The sequence below is a fragment of the Indicator indicator genome, chromosome 30 (assembly GCF_027791375.1).
Source record: "Indicator indicator isolate 239-I01 chromosome 30, UM_Iind_1.1, whole genome shotgun sequence".
Taxonomy (NCBI): Eukaryota; Metazoa; Chordata; class Aves; order Piciformes; family Indicatoridae; genus Indicator; species Indicator indicator.
This window is the reverse complement of record NC_072039.1, coordinates 4,989,816-5,006,582: the sequence shown is the minus strand read 5'-3', so window position 1 is coordinate 5,006,582 and position 16,767 is coordinate 4,989,816. Positions and strand designations below refer to the sequence as shown.

At 50.5% G+C, this 16,767-nt stretch overlaps 1 protein-coding gene across 1 annotated transcript in view; it reads right to left on the bottom strand.

Annotated features, from left to right (window-relative positions):
• Positions 1 to 16,767, bottom strand: part of LRRC75A (leucine rich repeat containing 75A) — a 71,582-nt gene that overhangs the window by 31,450 nt on the left and 23,365 nt on the right. The window contains exon 2 of the mRNA XM_054394432.1: positions 9,220 to 9,348. Within this exon, the coding sequence (XP_054250407.1) occupies positions 9,220 to 9,348 (129 nt within the window). The remainder of the gene's footprint in view (positions 1 to 9,219; positions 9,349 to 16,767) is intronic.

Here is a 16,767-nt window from a genome sequence, read left to right as displayed (position 1 = left end):
ACTTACTTGGCCCTGTTGGAGAGGCTGCAGAAAGCATATGGCAGGGTGGAGAGTTCCAGTTGCTCTGCTCAGGATGGGAACCTGCCTTGGCACTGAAGGAAAATGCTTCTGAGAGTGCCAGAGCACTGGAACAGGCTGACCAGAGAGGTTGTGGAGTCTCCTTCTCTTGAGAGATTCTAAACCCAACTGGATGCTTTTCTGTGGCAGAATTTGCCAGAATTTGATCTAGGCAGACCTGTGTTAGCAAGGAGGTTGGCCTAGATGATCTCCAGAGGTCCCTTCCAACCCCTGCCATGCTGGGGTTCCGTGCAAGGACTCACAGAAGGATCCTTAGAAAAGACTCCAGGTTAATCAGGGTGACCACAGCCAAAAACACAGGAAGCAGCTTTTACCCCAAGGGAAGCTCAGCTGGGTTGTCTGCATCCATTTGGCACCAGCAGCATCCAGGCACAAGCAAACTCTTCTGCCAGGAGCAAGACTGATGTGCCACTAAAGCCTGGAGAGTGGTGACAAGCTGTGAAGACCAGGACCAGGAGGGCTCCTCAGGACCTCAAGCAGTTGTCTGCACTATCAAGCAGCACATCGTACTGTACACAAACCAGTCCACAAGCTTGGCAGCTCCAGAGGAAGCAGCTCAGCAGCTGCTGTCTTCAGTTTGTTCTTTCTTCTTCATCACAGTGTGCTTGGCAGCTGCTGAGCAGGGAGGTGATTGTCCCCTGGTACTCATCCTGAGAGCCAGGAGGATGCTTAGGGGACTTGAGCATCTCCCCTATGAAGAGAGACTGAGAGCCCTGGGGCTGTTTAGTCTGGAGAAGAGAAGACTGAGAGGGGATCTGATCAATGTCTATCAATAGCTGAGGGGTGGGTGTCAAGTGGAGGGGACCAGGTTCTTTTTGGTGGTACACAGTGATAAGACAAGGAACAATGGCTTCAGACTTGAACATAGAAGATTTCACCTCAACATGAGGAGAAACTTCTTTACAGTGATGGTGACAGAGCAGTGGAGCAGGCTGCCCAGAGGGGTTGTGGAGTCTCCTTCTCTGGAGACTTTCAAACCCACCTGGATGCATTCCTGTGTGGACTACCCTAAGTGGTCCTGCTCTGGCAGGGGGCTTGGACCTGATGATCTCTTGAGGTCCCTTCCAACCTCTGATCTACTGTGGAAAAAACTAAAGGAGCTGTTAACAGAGAATATAACTGACTGAAGGTGAATCCTCAGCATCCCCTTTGCTCTTACACCAGGTATTTGGGGGAATTTAGAAGGTTTCCATTTATAAATCAGCTTCTTTTAATGATGTTCCTTCCAGCAAAAGACAAATAATACTTAATGCTGTTGTAGCACTTTGCATCTGGACTCCAAGAGCTTTGCAAGAAGATGTGTGAGACACCTCTAAGAGCAGAAGGGGAAGGTAAGAAGCTACTCGAGGCTGACATCCAACAGACAGAGCCCCAGAGTCCCTCAAGCTCTCATCACTTCATACCTAGGATTTCAGCTGTAAAAATGAGCCTGATGGCAGAAATTTGGAATTTGAAGTCAAGATCAAACAATAACCTTTGTGCTGGAGGAGCTGGATTATGTGCTTGGGTTGGGGATAAAGGCACCAGGCTGCTGGTCACAGTATCCCATTTAACTCATCCTGCATAAAATGAGTTTAGTAATACAGTTTTAGCCACATGTCACAGCACACAGGATAGTAAATAAGAGAAGGGGGAAAAAAAAACATTTCTGTGAGCTTTCATCAGGAATAACACATTTTAAAACTGTAGGGCATAAACCCCCAGCATCATTGGTAATGAACTCCTTCTGCCATGGGGATGAAGAAGGCTTAGAAAGAGATTCTTTACATCCAGGTCACAGTAACTACTTTTTCTCTATGTGTTGCCTTGCTTTTGTGAGGGACAATTCACAGAATCAACTCCATGCTGCAAACCTGAGGGATTTACAGCTCCTGCAGGGACAGACACCCGAGCCAGGGATGCAGCTAAGCCTATATTTCTCAAGTGACACAGAAGGGAACAAGAAAATAGATCTTCATCTATCCAGAACTACACGGGCAGAATCCATTTTGCTTCCAGAGCTGGCAAGTCACCTCTCCAGCTACACCAAAATGCTCAGAATGCTCTCCCTGACTCATTGCTGTCATCATGTACCTTGAAACACTACATTCTGGTGGGGAAGCTGAGGACCATGGACTCTGTTGTAGAGAGCTTCCCTGCTGAGATGTCTGCCTGTAGCTAGCAGCCTGCATGCAGACAGGGTTGCACTGCTCACCTGTCCCACTGGAGCTGCAGCCCAAGAGGTGCAGGCACCAACAGAAGGATGGACAGGCAAAGCTGGACTTTGGGACTGGGTTTTGCTAAGCTGCTCTGCCAGCCCTGCCACAACCACCAGCTGGCAGAAAAGCCTTCCTCCACAGAAAGCAGCAGGCTGGGGATCTGCCCAGCCAAAATCTCCCTTTGCATTTACTCCAGGTTCAGGGGCTGGGAGAGCTTCCATGGTACATCCCCAGGATGGTAAGAGTTGGTGCAATCCAACACCTCGAGGTCACAAGGGATAAAAGCAGCTTGTGCCCAATGCTTCACTTTCTCCTGCCCCCCAGCTCCACTCAGCCTTTATCAGCCTCATGTTCAACAAGTTCTCCAAGCAGAGGAAAGCCTGACTCACTCCCTATCACAGTCATCAGTCATCCATACATGTGGCTTTGGTCTCTGGAAAAAGAAACCAGTTTAATTTTCCAATAGTTTATGGCCTGCTGCTGGCAGGAAGAGTTGTGAATTTTTGACAGGGGCCCTTTGCTCCTCATGCCTTTGTGTTTGCACCTCCTTTGCCTGGAACAACTCCTGCTGGAAATCTGATGCTCTCTGTGGGCATCAGAGCAGCTCTGACCCACACCTCACAGCTTTGTTAAAGCCTTTTGTCCTCTTTCCCTGCTCGTGGGACAACCCTGGACAAACAGACATTACCCATAGGGCTGAGAGCATCACCAGCACCAACTACCTCCTTACTCTGGCACCCTGGTTTGGGAAGAGGTGGTTGCAGGCTGTCCCTGGAGCTGAGGCACTTTCCAAGGAGCTTGCCTGGCACCTTTCCACAGGGCTGGGGTTGGAGAGAGGCAGGAAGATAAAAGACTATCCCAAGGTCATGGCCATGGGGAAGAAAACACCCCTTGAACTGACACTGGTAAACTTGCTGCACAACAGGAGAGTTTCCTGAAGAGCAAAACTGCCTCTCCTAAGTCCACAACAAACCCCAAAGGTTTCCAAGAGCTGCACAAGGTGATAAACACCAAGTGCAACACCTACAGCCACCACTCAACACAACCTTCACACGCAACAGCAGCATTGAGTTGCTCTGAAAGCTTCCCCACCAGACAGCAGCCCAGTCAGGCACAGCCAGAGCTGGGTGGTTGCTCTTGCACAACTCCATCAGGGTTTCTGAAGACATCTCTTGGTTGTGCCTCAGGCACATCCTAGCTCCTCAAGGCAGGGCTACTCATGACACCCAGGCTCAGGGGGACTATATTCATAGAGTCATAGCATGACCTAGGTTGGAAGGGACCTCAGACATCACCTACTCCAAGCCCCCTGCCATGGGCAGGGACACCTCTCAACCAGACCTGGTTGCCCAAGCCCCATCCAGTCTGGCCTTCAACACCTCCAGGGAGGAAGCATCCACAACCACTCTGTGCAATCTGTTCCAGAGTCTCACCACCCTTGTACTGAAGAACCTCTTCCTAAGATCCAGTCTAAACCTACTCCCCCTCAGCTTCAAACCATTCCCCCTTGTCCTATTGCCAGACATCCTTATGAAAAGTCCTTCTCCAGCTTTCCTGTAGGATCCCTTCAGGTATTGGAAGGCAGCTATAAGGTCCCCCTGGAGTATCCTCTGCAGGCTGAACAATCCCAGCTCCCTCAGCCTGTCCTCAGCCCTTGGATCATCCTTGTGGCCACCCTCTGGACTTGCTCCAACAGTTCTATGTCCTTCTGGTGATGGACATAAATTATGCTTGTCAGTAGGGATGGAACCAACCCCAGACCCTGCCTTCCACATCATCTGGAGAAGAGTTTTCTTTTGGCCCCTTTAGTAAAAGTCACCTGAACAGAAGGGCCTGGGGACAAGTTGGGATCTCAGTGGTGTCTGGGGGGACACAAACCCTGCCATCCATACAAAACCTCACCCAAACAGCTTCCACACTTGGGCTCATACGAAGCACTCCAGGGACCTCCAGCACAAGTTCAGTTTTTTGCCTTGCTGCTGGTTTGAATTTCCTCACTGGAATAAGCTCCCTCTCAACTGAGCTGAGCCACAGCCACCTTGGAGAGCCCAAGCCAACTCTTTTTTTTCTGGCCACACAGCCCAGGACATGTTTACCCAGAGCTTGGAAAAACAATTCAACTTTCATTTTAGCTCAGAGGAGAGACCAAGGGGTCACCTCTAAGCTAAGGGTGATATAAATAGAGACTGAATGAGAAAAAAAAGCCAAGGAAGTGCTTTCTCCAGGAGGGAGGAGGAGAGGGAGACCCCATAAAACCCCTGAGACACATATGTAATAGAGCAGGTTAACAGGGACCAGAGTCCAAGCCAGTCCCATTCTTCAGCCCCATCTGTCCCACCTCCATATGGACAGGGGCAGGTTCACAGCTCCCTCAGCCTACACAGCCATGTGTGTTCCTGCCAGGGAATGCAAGGGCAGAGCTTCAGCAGGCAGAGCAAAAGCCTGCTGAACTTCTGCAGCACTCCTGGCCCTGAGCTTTCTCCTGCTCCAGTACATCACTGCCAAGTCTCTGTCAAAGAAACAGCAGGGAGGGAAAGAGATCTGAGGGGAAAGAGGACTGGATGCTGGAAAACAATCCAGGTCACTAAGACATGCAGGGGTTTAGGGACATAAACAAAATCAGCATCTCAGAAAACCACCACCAGACACTGGGCTGAAGTTACTTTTCAGTCAGCATCCTGAACTGTCAAAACCCCAAGAGTTTAAAGCACAGCTGGTGGCACCAAACCCTAAGTCATGGATCAGGAGCTGCAGCACAGACCTGCTGTTGTTGGACTTGTCACCTGTGCAGTCCCTGCCTTCCTCTCCAAGGCAACACCTATCAATCTCCCAGGGGTGCTCCAGGGCTTAGCAACTGCCTGCAAGCCCCTGAGGTTCCCTGATGGAGCGTGGCAGGGTGTGGTGGCATTTTCCTTGCTGCAGTAACACAGCTGTCACCACCCTCAGGGGAGCACTTCCCACCTGCCAGCATTCACCAGCACAGGCTTGGATGGGATCACTGGCCCAGAGATGCCATCCCTTGCTCCAGCACCAGAGCAACTGCATGGTGTGGTACAAGCCTCAAGCTGTGCAAAGGAAAGGGAGAGGACCAAGTGTGTCCAACGAGCAACATCTCAGGCAGAAGAAGAGCCTCAGTGCTGCAGTTCAATATCTGAAGGCTGGGGAGGGACTGTTCAGAAGGGCCTGTGGGGATAGGACCAGGGGCAATGGTTTGGAACTGGAGCAGGGCAGATTTAGGTTGGACATCAGGAGGAAGTTCTGCACAATGTGGATGGTGAAACACTGGAATAGGTTACCCAGGGAGGTGGTGGAGGCTTCATCCCTGGAGGCATGCCCTTGATGTGGCCCTGGGCAGCCTGCTCTAGTTGGAGGTGTCCCTGCTGACTGCAGGGGCGTTGGACAAGATGAACTTTGAAGGTCCCATCCAACCTGATGCAATCTGATTCCCTGCTAATTGGGTTTGCTGTTGCATGCTGCAGTGACAGGACAAGAAGAAACACTCTCGAGTTGCACCAGGAGAGGTTTGGGTTGGACATTAGCAACAATTTCTTCCCCCAAAGGGTTGTCAAACCCTGGAACAGGCTGCCCAGGGCAGTGGTGGAGCAATTGACAAGCCATGTGGATGTGGTGCTGAGGGACACAGTTCAGCGGGGACCTGGCAGCGCTGGCTGAACGCTTGGACTCGATCTCGAAGGTCTCCTCCAAGCAAAACGATTCTATGTTTTACCACCACCGTGGGCTCGCTAGAAGCCCATGATTCAGTATGAGGAGCTTGCATCTCTCTGCTTACACTGGCACCAGCTGCTTGCCAGCACTTGGTGCCAGCAGGAGCGTGTGGGCAGGCAGGGGAGCGCCGGTCCCGGGCCGCCGGCGGACGGCACGGCCCCGGGGGGAGTGCTTATGAGCAGGGCGGAGCTCACGCTTGGCCAGGGCTCACTCTCACAGCTCCCAGGGCAAGAACGTGGAGGGGAGAGCAGCTTAGTCACCATGCTTTGGAAAAGGGTAACCTCAGCAGGGGAGCAGGGCCTCTCTGTCTGGAAAGGTGCCTGGCAAAATAGGTTTCTCCAGTTTCCCATCGCGTTGCCCCGTGGGGGAGGAGAGAGGAAAGGATTTTGTTCTCCATAAGAAAAGGGAAAAGGATTTAGTGGTATCCCTGCATGGGTTTAGCTACACAGCACCAGGATGTGTCTCTGTCATAGGACATGGGACATCCACCTTTGGTCTGCAGATGGAGATTTGGATCCTTGGTGTCCCCAAGCAATGTCTGTCTGCTCCACCCTTCACACCACCGTTTATTGACTGTGGAGTTTCATGAAGCTCTTCCAGAGCCAGACTCACACTGGAGCCCCAGCAGGCACAACCCAAGCATCTCTGTGGCTTTTCTTCAGCAAAAGTAAAGAAATCTTTCAATATTTCAACCCCACAATTTTCCTCATTTTTAGATACCGGTGGAGACTACTAACTAAAACATCCACAAGAAGCAGCAGTGAATGAGTCTATCCCTTCAGACCCTCTGAGGGGAAATTAAAAATCAGCAGCAGCAAGTACAGGAGAGTGATGCCTCTAGGTTCCAGCTTGAACCCCTGTCCCATCACACCTGGCACATTACACCTGTGGATGGTTCCTTTCCAGTAAGTGCTTAAAAATGCCACGTGCAGACCAAAAGGAGTTATGATGAGTAAACAGAAAGGAGCAGATGAGTAAACAAAAAGCAGCAAAAAGGAGAACAGATGAGCTTGCTCTGCTGCTGCTGTCTTCAGGGGGGATAAAAAAACCCCAACCAACCAACCAACCCTGCATCCAACACAAAATGCAAGGACATATGCCTGGAGCATTTGCACCTTTCTCCCTCACTCCAGGTTAGGTCAGTGTCCCAAGTCCTACACAAGGCTGCAACAAACCTGGCCTGCTGACGCCATGGCACTGATCCAGGCAACTCTTTCCCAAGGACAAAAAGGCTTGGGAAAGGTTTGGAGGACAAGGAAGGAGAGTGCTGGGAGGTGGTGGTGGTTCCTGGTGGTCCTCAAAGAGAGCCCTATCACATCTACAAGCACGCCCAGAGCCAAACACAGGTTATGGGGGTGGAAGGGCTTCCTTTGAGCTCAAAGGTTCCAGACAGCAAGTTCAGGGAAGCCATGCAGCTCCCACACTCCCAGGGAAGCTGTCACAATGAAGACATCCCACCAGGAAGCTTTTACAAACCCTCCTTTGGGCTTACTGGAAAACATCACTCAGCCTCTTAGTACAACTCACACCATTTATTTTCAGAGTAACTTTAACTCCTGACAAGCATTGTGCAGGGGAGAAGAAAAACACAACTGTGAGAGACGAGCCTCCAGCTCCCCAGCCACACACCAGACAAGTTGAAACACAGACAGAAGTGTCTCTGTAGGAGGAAGCCCATTCCTGGGACTGTCAAGAGGAGTTGAGGGAGCATCACCAACCACAGCTCCTACAGTGCTCTGCAGAAGAAAGCTTAGCACCTCTGAAAGGTGCAGATCTGAAATGTCTTCAACCAATTCATCTTCAGTGCATGACATCTATGACTGTAGTGCCAGGGCACACCATACCAATTTAGCAGAGCTGTGCAGTGCTCCCATCACAAGCAGGGGACAGGTAGTCCCCCTGCAGCACAGGAAGACTAAGAGATCAAAAAATTCCCTCCTACATCTCCTACAAAGGCTGTCTGGTAGCTTTTGGTCTTCCCCCTTATCTCTCTTCCTTCTTATCCAGGGTGGTTTTGAGAGCTCAGACTTTTCACACCTTTCTAAGCCTGTGCTGCTCTGGGAATCTGATCCCAACAATATTCCTTATTTAAAAGCAAGCTTGGGAAAAGCAACTTTAATTAACCAAACTGGCAGGGGCCACCAAGCACAGTCACATTTCCCATGGAAGGGAGGAAGCCAGCCTGGGATTTTAAAAGCCACCATGGGGCTGTGCTCACAGAGAAACCTGCTCCTGCCAGAGCCCAGACAGCAGCCCACGGAGGAAACCCAGCCTTGAAGGCACAGCCAAGGACTCCCTTGTCATCTGGGGTCATGATAAATATCACACAGGGGTTTGTCATCCCTGTAAGGCAGAAAGGGCTCCTGCAGGGGAGGGCTTCAACACCAAGTGGCAGAAAGCAGAAATGATTCCAAACCAAAGTGCTAACACCCAAAGTTCCACCGTGAGGTGAATGTCACTTGGTCAGCTGGAAAGCCCAAGACTGTGCAATCAAACCATCACCTCCAAGCAGGTTCTCTTGGTCCCAAGACACACAAGCACAGCAGTAAGCAGGAGACTTTTTCCCCTGGCACTCAAGGTGTGTCAGTGTGAGCTGAAATTCCCCCCACACTAACAGTCCCCAGGCTAGCTCAGTCTGGAAAGCACATGCAAGCTGTATTTACAAGCAGATCTACAACCTGTGATGCAATGCAATGAATATGTACAAAGAGACACAATTCACAACATTTACAAACAGATACAACCAACAGAAAAAGCACAACCAAGCCCCCTTTGCTTCCCCCCAAAGGGGATCTCTCCCAAGGGGCCTCCTCCCCCAGGCCCCCCTGGCAGAAAGCAGAGTTAGGTAAAAGCAGAGAGGCTGTTAGCTTAGCTTGCAAGGTCAGTGTGTTATCTTCAGCCAGAAGAGAAGCAGCAGCAGACAGACAGACAGCCCAGCAAGGAAGCCAAGAGCTGCCCCAACTTTGTTTTGAGTAGTGGTTCTTAACCATTTCTCTCTCTCCAATGGAAGTGTTTAGAACAGTCATTATTTTGCTTTCTCACCCCCAGCAGTGACTTATTTACACTCTTCAGCTTTCTCTGCTTGAAGTTTGAGCAGAAAAATTAAACAGACAGTTTCAACCCATCACACAAGGAGAAGCTCCTTTGTCCCAAGCAAGCAAGTGTCCCAAGCCAGCACAGGTGTGGAGGAGTGGTGGGAGCAGAGGATGGCACCTACCGGTTTGGGGCAGTGGATGTACCTGGCCAGGCTGATGATCAGGTCGTGAGTGATCGGATCCACCAGGTTCCGGAAGCTGGCGTAGCGATAGAGGACATCGTCCAGAGAGGTCGACTCCATTCCCAAATCCTGCAGAGAACAGGGGGGGAAGCGATATCAGATACGCTACAAGGGCCAGTGGCAGTGTGGCTCTTTAAATCAGAATCACAGAATTGTCAGGGAGCTCAAGCATCAGCCAGTTCCAACCCCCCGCCCCTGGGCAGGGACACCTCGCACTCGAGGGGAGGTCTAGGCTGGATGTTAGGAGGAAGTTCTGCACAGAGAGGGTGATTGCCCATTGGAATGTGCTGCCCAGGGAGGTGGTGGAGTCACCGTCCCTGCAGATGTTCAAGAGGAGACTGGATGAGGCACTTAGTGCCATGGTCTGGTTGATTGCTTAGGGCTGGGTGATAGGTTGGACTGGATGATCTTGGAAGTCTTTTCCAACCTGGTTGATTCTATGATTCTACAGCAGGTTGCTCACAGCCACATCCAGCCTGGCCTTAAAAACCTCCAGGGATGAGGCTTCTACCACCTGCCTGGGCAACCTGTTCCAGTGTCTCACCACCCTCATGGGGAAGAATTTCCTCCTAACATCTAACCTGAATCTACCCATTTCTATTTTTGCTTCATTCCCCCTAGTCCTATCACTCCCTGACACCATAAAAAGTCCCTTCACAGCTTTCTTGGAGCCCCTTCAGATATTGGAAGAGTATAAGAAGGTCTCCTCACAGCCCTTCTCCTCTCCAGACTGAATTAGCCCACATTGGTGGTTCTCATGGAGAAGCCAAGAAGAAAGTGATCCCCACCACCACTCAACAGAAGCAAGGGGCACAGGACCATGTCACCCTGGGCAGAGCTGCACTCCTGTGCTGTATCTGCTCTGCAAAGGGCTGTTAGGGCTGCAGGATGAAGCCCCTTGTGCCACACACAAGTCATTAATCTGCTGAGCAAACAGTCAGAGATGATTCCAGAGAACAGGACAGCTTGAACAGCATGAAACTAGAACTGGAGACTAAATATAGCATAGATGTGCTTGGGGTCTGCTCTGCACAGGCAGGAAAGAATGAGCCTAAAATTGCAGCAGTGGAAACAGGAGGATAAGTTTGGGGGGAGCTGGGCAGAGCAAAGCCCTGGACTAGACTGCCTGGGGAAGGGGTGGAGGCTCTGCTGTTGGAGACTGGACAAAGATGTGTCAGCAACAGGTCAGAGCGAGCTGCTCCTGCCCTAGGGATGGATCAGACCTCCCCAGGTCCCCTCCACGACTGTTTTCTATGGTTTGCAATCCTTAGACATAATAATGTGAGGAATTTTGGCAGGGAACTGCTCACTCTATGAAATGCATTAGCACACAGGGAGGAGGAGGGGAAGGGCTGGATGGAGAGTTCTGCTGCTGCAGCTATTTCATCTCCACCATGTTCTGTTCCTCAGCAGCAGCCAACCAGGGGACAGGACAGCACTTCTCTCAGATGAATGCAGTTGCAGCAAGGTCCATCAGCCACTCCAGAGCCAGGCCATGAAGGAGATGTGCCTCACCAGAGCTCCAAGGAAAGCTGGCTGGTTTTCCAGCTCTGCTTGACTGGGTGAGTTTGAGCAAGCCACTTTCCTTTTACCTTTTCATTTTTGACAGGAATAAGATGCTTATATTCCTCTTCAAAGGTCTGCTTTCACTTTTGAAGAGTGAAGGCCAGAAGCAGCCTCCTCTACACTTGGTATGGGTGGGATTTAGCAAAAGGAAGAGCCACGGATCCTCCTGCAGTCTGCCCTCCTTTGGCTAGTGCACCCACCTCCCCATGGCAGAGACACCATCACCTCTACCCCATGGCATTTACTGTCCAGATGACCTCCACAAAGACTCAGTGGGTAGGGACATACCCACACTGAGACCTGTCTGCTGCCCTGCCACTCAGTTTGGCAAGACAGAGCCTCCACACTACCAACCCAAGGTGGAAGTGGTTGGTGGACAGCCACCACTGAGCAGTGGAGGTGTAGCTTGCTAAGGAAGAACTGACCACCAGCATCCCTCCAGCAGGAAGTCACAACCTCTGCTCCTTCAAACCCTCACTGGCAATGGGAGCTGGGTTTGTAAGCTGGCCTGAATCTACAGCTCTGCTTCTTGAACCAAAGCACAGCACAAAGGAGGAATCGTTTCGACTATCCACAAAAAGATCAGGCAAGAAGGAAAGGTTGAAACAGCCTGAAACAGCCTTCCCCTGGCCCAGTGCCCCCAGGCTCCCAGTTTGCAGCTCATTACTGACAGCTACAGGAGCAACTTTTAATAATTTACATTAAAAAGCTGCCTTTCTCCTGCTCCCTGTGTTTTAAGCCAGCAAATCCAAGCCAATGACACCTCAGTGCCCTGAAATACACTGTGGAACCTGTCCTGAGCTCAGAGATGCTCTGGACCCCATGAACAACATGTGAAGGCACTTTGGTTGTAAGTGCTGATGCTCTGTGACTTCAGATGGGCTGAAAATGGTCATCTTCACTTCAAAAAAACTAGAATCACAGAATTGTCAGGGTTGGAAGGGACTTCAAGCATCATCCAGTTCCAACCCCCACTGCCATGGGCAGGGACACCTCACACTACATCAGGTTGCTCAGAGCCACATCCAGACTGGCCTTAAAATCCTCCAGGGATGAGGCTTCCAGCACCTCCCTGGGCAGCCTGTTCCAGTGTCTCACCACCCTCATGACGAAGAATTTCTTTCCTAACATCCAATCTGAATCTATCCATTTCTATTTTCACTCCATTCTCCCCAGTCCTATCACTACCTGACACCTTAAAATGAATCCATTCTGCCTCCAGACACTGGCTGTAGCAGCCAGAGGGATCTGGCTTTACCTGCAGCTACAGCTCACACCACAAACAGGTGGCAAGGCAGAGTTCTGGTTTCCTTGCTGTTTTTAGGGGCATCACCACAGCACTGCCTGAGTTAACTTCAGCTTTGCAAAGAAGCTCTCTTTGGTAAAAAGAAAAAAAGCTGAGGCAGTTAAAACCCCCTCATGTGTGAGGCTGTTCTCCCTTCCTGGGAGCATTAAAAAAGCCCCAAAACAACAAATCCAAGCAGCCACAAAACCCAACTGGCCAATGCAGTCCCTGATTGCAAGCATGCCTGGTTAGAAAAACAAAGAGGCTGAACCAATTTATGATCTATCCCACGGCTGCTGCCAAGTCAGCACTTAAAAAAAACCCCAGGAATTAATCTCAGCATCCAGACCCAGAGTGAGGATGAGGGTGTGCCCTGTGCTCCCCAGGAACAGCACTGTGATGGCCAAACCAGCCCACCAAAGCTGCTCCAGCATGGAGGCTGGAAAAATCAATTCCTTTGCTCAAGACCCTCCTCCTCCTCCTCGTGTATTTTGGCACCACGTAGATCCCTGGGTGACTGTGCAGAAATGGGGAGGTTCAGCAGCTCCTTTGCAGGGGAAAAAAAATAAAAGGAGAAGTAGGAATTGTGCAGAGCAGGGAGAACCCCAAAGGAAACTCACTCTGTCAGGGAGAGAATCATAGAATGGCAGAGGGACTGCTGGAGATTGTCTAATCCAACCCCCCTGCCAAAGCAGGATCACCTAGGGCAGGCCACCCAGGAACATGTCCAAGTGGGATTGTAAAATCTCTAGAGAAGGAGAAACACCCTTCCTAGCAGTAGTGTGGATGTTACCTCCCCGGTCTGGTGGAGCTCAGTATTAGCATTAAGCAACCAGCAGGTGAGAGCTGGATTTGGCTCATGGTCATATGGCATCACTGGCAAGCACCACACCACCACAAGAGCTGATTTGGAGGCTTGGGAGAAGTCACACACAGAGCTCCTGCCACACTGGGATCTTCGAGGGTCAAACCAGGCTTAGCATTCTTGCCACTGTGCTTCAAGCACCTAAAAACTCTGACAGTTTTCTCTTAAGCTAAAATTAAAAAGCAGCACCAATAAATCAGAGCCTTTCTCCCCCTCTCTCCTGGGAGAGCTTACATTTTTCTCACAAACTCTTCCCTCCTCCCTCCTGGTACACATTTATTTTTATGCACAGATGTCTTTCTCAGCTGCTCCCCAAACCTCTCTGCCACACCAGCATTGTCTCTTTTTCCACCACATGTAATATTTTAAAGCCACTCAAGGCTGAAACTTGTTCAAGGCCAAGTGATGAGCTCATCTGCAGTTTAATAACTTAACTTGTCAGCAGCAAGTCACCAATCAAGAGCTCTGCAGAAAACACCCAGCATCTGGCTCCAGTCACCTGGGGGATTTTCCAGCATGTTCCCTTTTCCCAAGGGATCTTTACCTGGATAGCAAGTGCAGCTCTCACAATAGGCTGGGGATATGGGTTTCTAAAGGAAAATATTTTAGTGTGAAGGGAAGGCTGAAGGAATCATAGAATCAGTCAGGGTTGGAAGGGACCACAAGGATCATCCAGTTCCAACCCCCCTGCCATGGGCAGGGACACCTCACACTAGATCAGGCTGGCCAGAGCCTGAGGAATAAGGAAGATCTTATTGCTCTCTACAGGTACCTGAAAGGAGGTTGGAGTGAGGTGGGTGTTGGCCTCTTCTCTCAAGGTACCAGCCAGAGGATGAGAAGAGATGGCCTCAAGTTGCACCAGGGGAGGTTTAGGTTGGATATTAGAAAAAAAAAAATTCTTTCCTGCCAGAGTGGTCAGGGCATTGGCACAGGCTGCCCAAGGAGCTGGTGGAGTCACCATCCCTGGGAGTGTGCAAAGTGTGTGTGGACATGGCACGTGGGGACATGGCTTAGTGGGCATGGTGATGGTGGGTTGATGGCTGGGCTGCAGGTCTCAGAGGGCTTTTCCAGCCTTGATGATTCTATGATAATTATTTTATTAATGAGCCAGGCAGGACCATGGCTTTCTTGGTACAGGCTGCAGTGGTGTCCTTCCGTTGAGCACCCTAAACCCTGCACCGTGCCAAAATGTTTGGGGAAGGTTTGTGTGGTACACGTCCTACATGTGAGGTAGAAGGGCAACATCTCTGCATCCCTGAGGCACTGGGGAAGAGCCTGCTGCCCCTGACATTGGGCAGCTCCCTGGAATCTGAGCTGCTGCTCCTGAGTCTGTTTTACCAATCCATGCCCCTTGCTGAGCACATCTTTGCCAGGCAGGACTAAGGAATAGGGAGAGGAGGTCACTTTGGGGCTGAGCAGAAAAGCCCAATTCATTTTGCTGTCTCTCATGACCTTGCTGCAATTCATCTGCTTTGTTTCCAGCTTTAGGAGGCCAAGGGAAAGCCAAACCACTCATTAATCCTTAGGGAGGGCTCACCCACTGGAAGGAAAGCTTCCTGCCACCAGCTAGCTGTGTTCAGCCTCTGTGTGAGGAGGCTTCTGCAAATGTGGCAATAAAAAAAGAAAGAGGAGGAAAAACGAAAAGGAAAACCAAAATATCCACAAACAAAACAAACCAAAACAAACCCCACCAAAACCAAACACCAAAACACACACACAAAGCCCCTAAACTACAGCAACAACAACAAACCTTCAAAGGAACTAGAAATTGACTTCCAAGAAGTCCAGCAGAAGACCATGATGTCTTCCATGGCAACAGCAATGGAAAATTCCCAGCCACAGCCAAGAAAGACATAAGAGAACTCAACTATTTTGGAGAAATACCAAGGCAGGTGACAGCCAAGGCACAGGCAGCCCTGCTGCCCTGCAGAGCTGCTGCTCTGCTCAATGCTTTCTTCAGCCTGGCTCCCTTTTGCAAGCAACAACCACAGAAATGTCCCTTCCACCAGAAAACCAACCTAAGAGCTCACCATTGACTTCCCCAGGCCAACACTACCCAAGCAATGCCATTCTCCCAGGGAAAAACAAAAGTAAGGCAGCTGGGAGCTGTACCCCCAGCACACCTATCCCTAGTGCCAGATAAACCAACTCCTTATTCCCTTTCTGCTGCCTGTCAAAAAAAAAAAAAAATATGCAGCACAGCAACAGCTAACAGTTGAGCAAGCAGCTTTTGAAGCTCCAAGTTGTGCTTCCAGGAGATGCAGCATCATGTAATAGTCCCTTCAGCTGCAAGGAGCCATAAACAGCAGCAGCCAAGCCCATTTTCCCTGATTAAACTATTTATCACTGCAAATTGAACTGCAATTAGCAGGAAATTCAGCAGGTCCACAAGAGAAGTCATATGATAAAGCAGGTTATGCTGTTGCTGCTTTCATTAACACAGAGCAAATACAGTTACTGGCTGCCCAAATGAGGTTACTCTGCAAAATATTCCCCCAAGCTCCTGCAATCACAGCTGCTCATAGCTGCTGTTTTGGCCAGCATCTCTTCCAAAACTCTTCCTTATCTCCCCTAATAGCCAGGGCTGGATAAGGAATTTTCAAGCAGAGATGTTGGTATTATCAACAAGGGTCTGGCATGAAGGAAGGGAAGGATTAATAGTGTGTGCAATCGATCATCTGCAGCCACTTATCTGGGAAAAGGAAGGGAGGAGAGGGAGGAGAGGGAGGAGAGGGAGGAGAGGGAGGAGAGGGAGGAGAGGGAGGAGAGGGAGGAGAGGGAGGAGAGGGAGGAGAGGGAGGAGAGGGAGGAGAGGGAGGAGAGGGAGGAGAGGGAGGAGAGGGAGGAGAGGGAGGAGAGGGAGGAGAGGGAGGAGAGGGAGGAGGAGAAAGACTTCATGAGGTGAGCATTAGCAATGTGGTGAGCAAGGTCAGCTCAGGGAGGCAGGCCTGTGAGATGTGACTCAGTGAGCACGGTGTGGGCTGCTCAAAGGCTAGGGGTTGTTTTTTATTGACTGAGGACACAGTCTCCATGCTTTCTGAAGTCCCCCCTCATGAAAACAAGCAAACAAAACATCTCTTGCCTTTGATCCTTCGGCTGCTCGACTCCATCACAAACCCCCCAGTGTCTGGTAGCCTGATGAGGTTGGGCACTGTAAAACTCTGGCATTTATGGATCTGCCAGCTGCAATTGGCCATGGCTGGCCACAGCATCCAGAATCAGCCTCCACCTGTTTTGCACATGATGAGCCCTCCAGCCTTTGCTTCACAGCCAATAACTTTGGTGCTGCTTTACTTTCCTGTGAGATAAGCCCAAGCAGTGTGGGAGTGCATTGCTGGGAAGATTATCAGCCTGGTGCATTTATTGCAGCCCAGCAGCTCTGGTCATCCACATACAAGCCCCATAAACCATGTGTTTAATGCTCTGTGATAGACATGCCATAAACAGCTTTGTTCATAACTGGCTGTCCTAAGAAAAGAAAGCTGAAATAGTCACACTCTCCATCCAGCTCCTTCTCCTCTTCCCCAAAGAGCTTTTGAACACAGGAGTCATAGAATCACCTGGTTGGAAAAGACCTGGAGATCATCGAGTCCAACCATAACCCAACATCCCTCTGTCCACTGCTGTTAGACCAATTTCAAGGGCTGAGAGAGGAGCAAAGCACCTGAAAGGTAATGATGTTGGAACAGATTTGGGGGGGGGAAAACCAGACCTCAGCAATGCAAAGCTGCCCAAGGCTGCACCTCTGAGAGGGCAGGCAGCACTCAGCAGC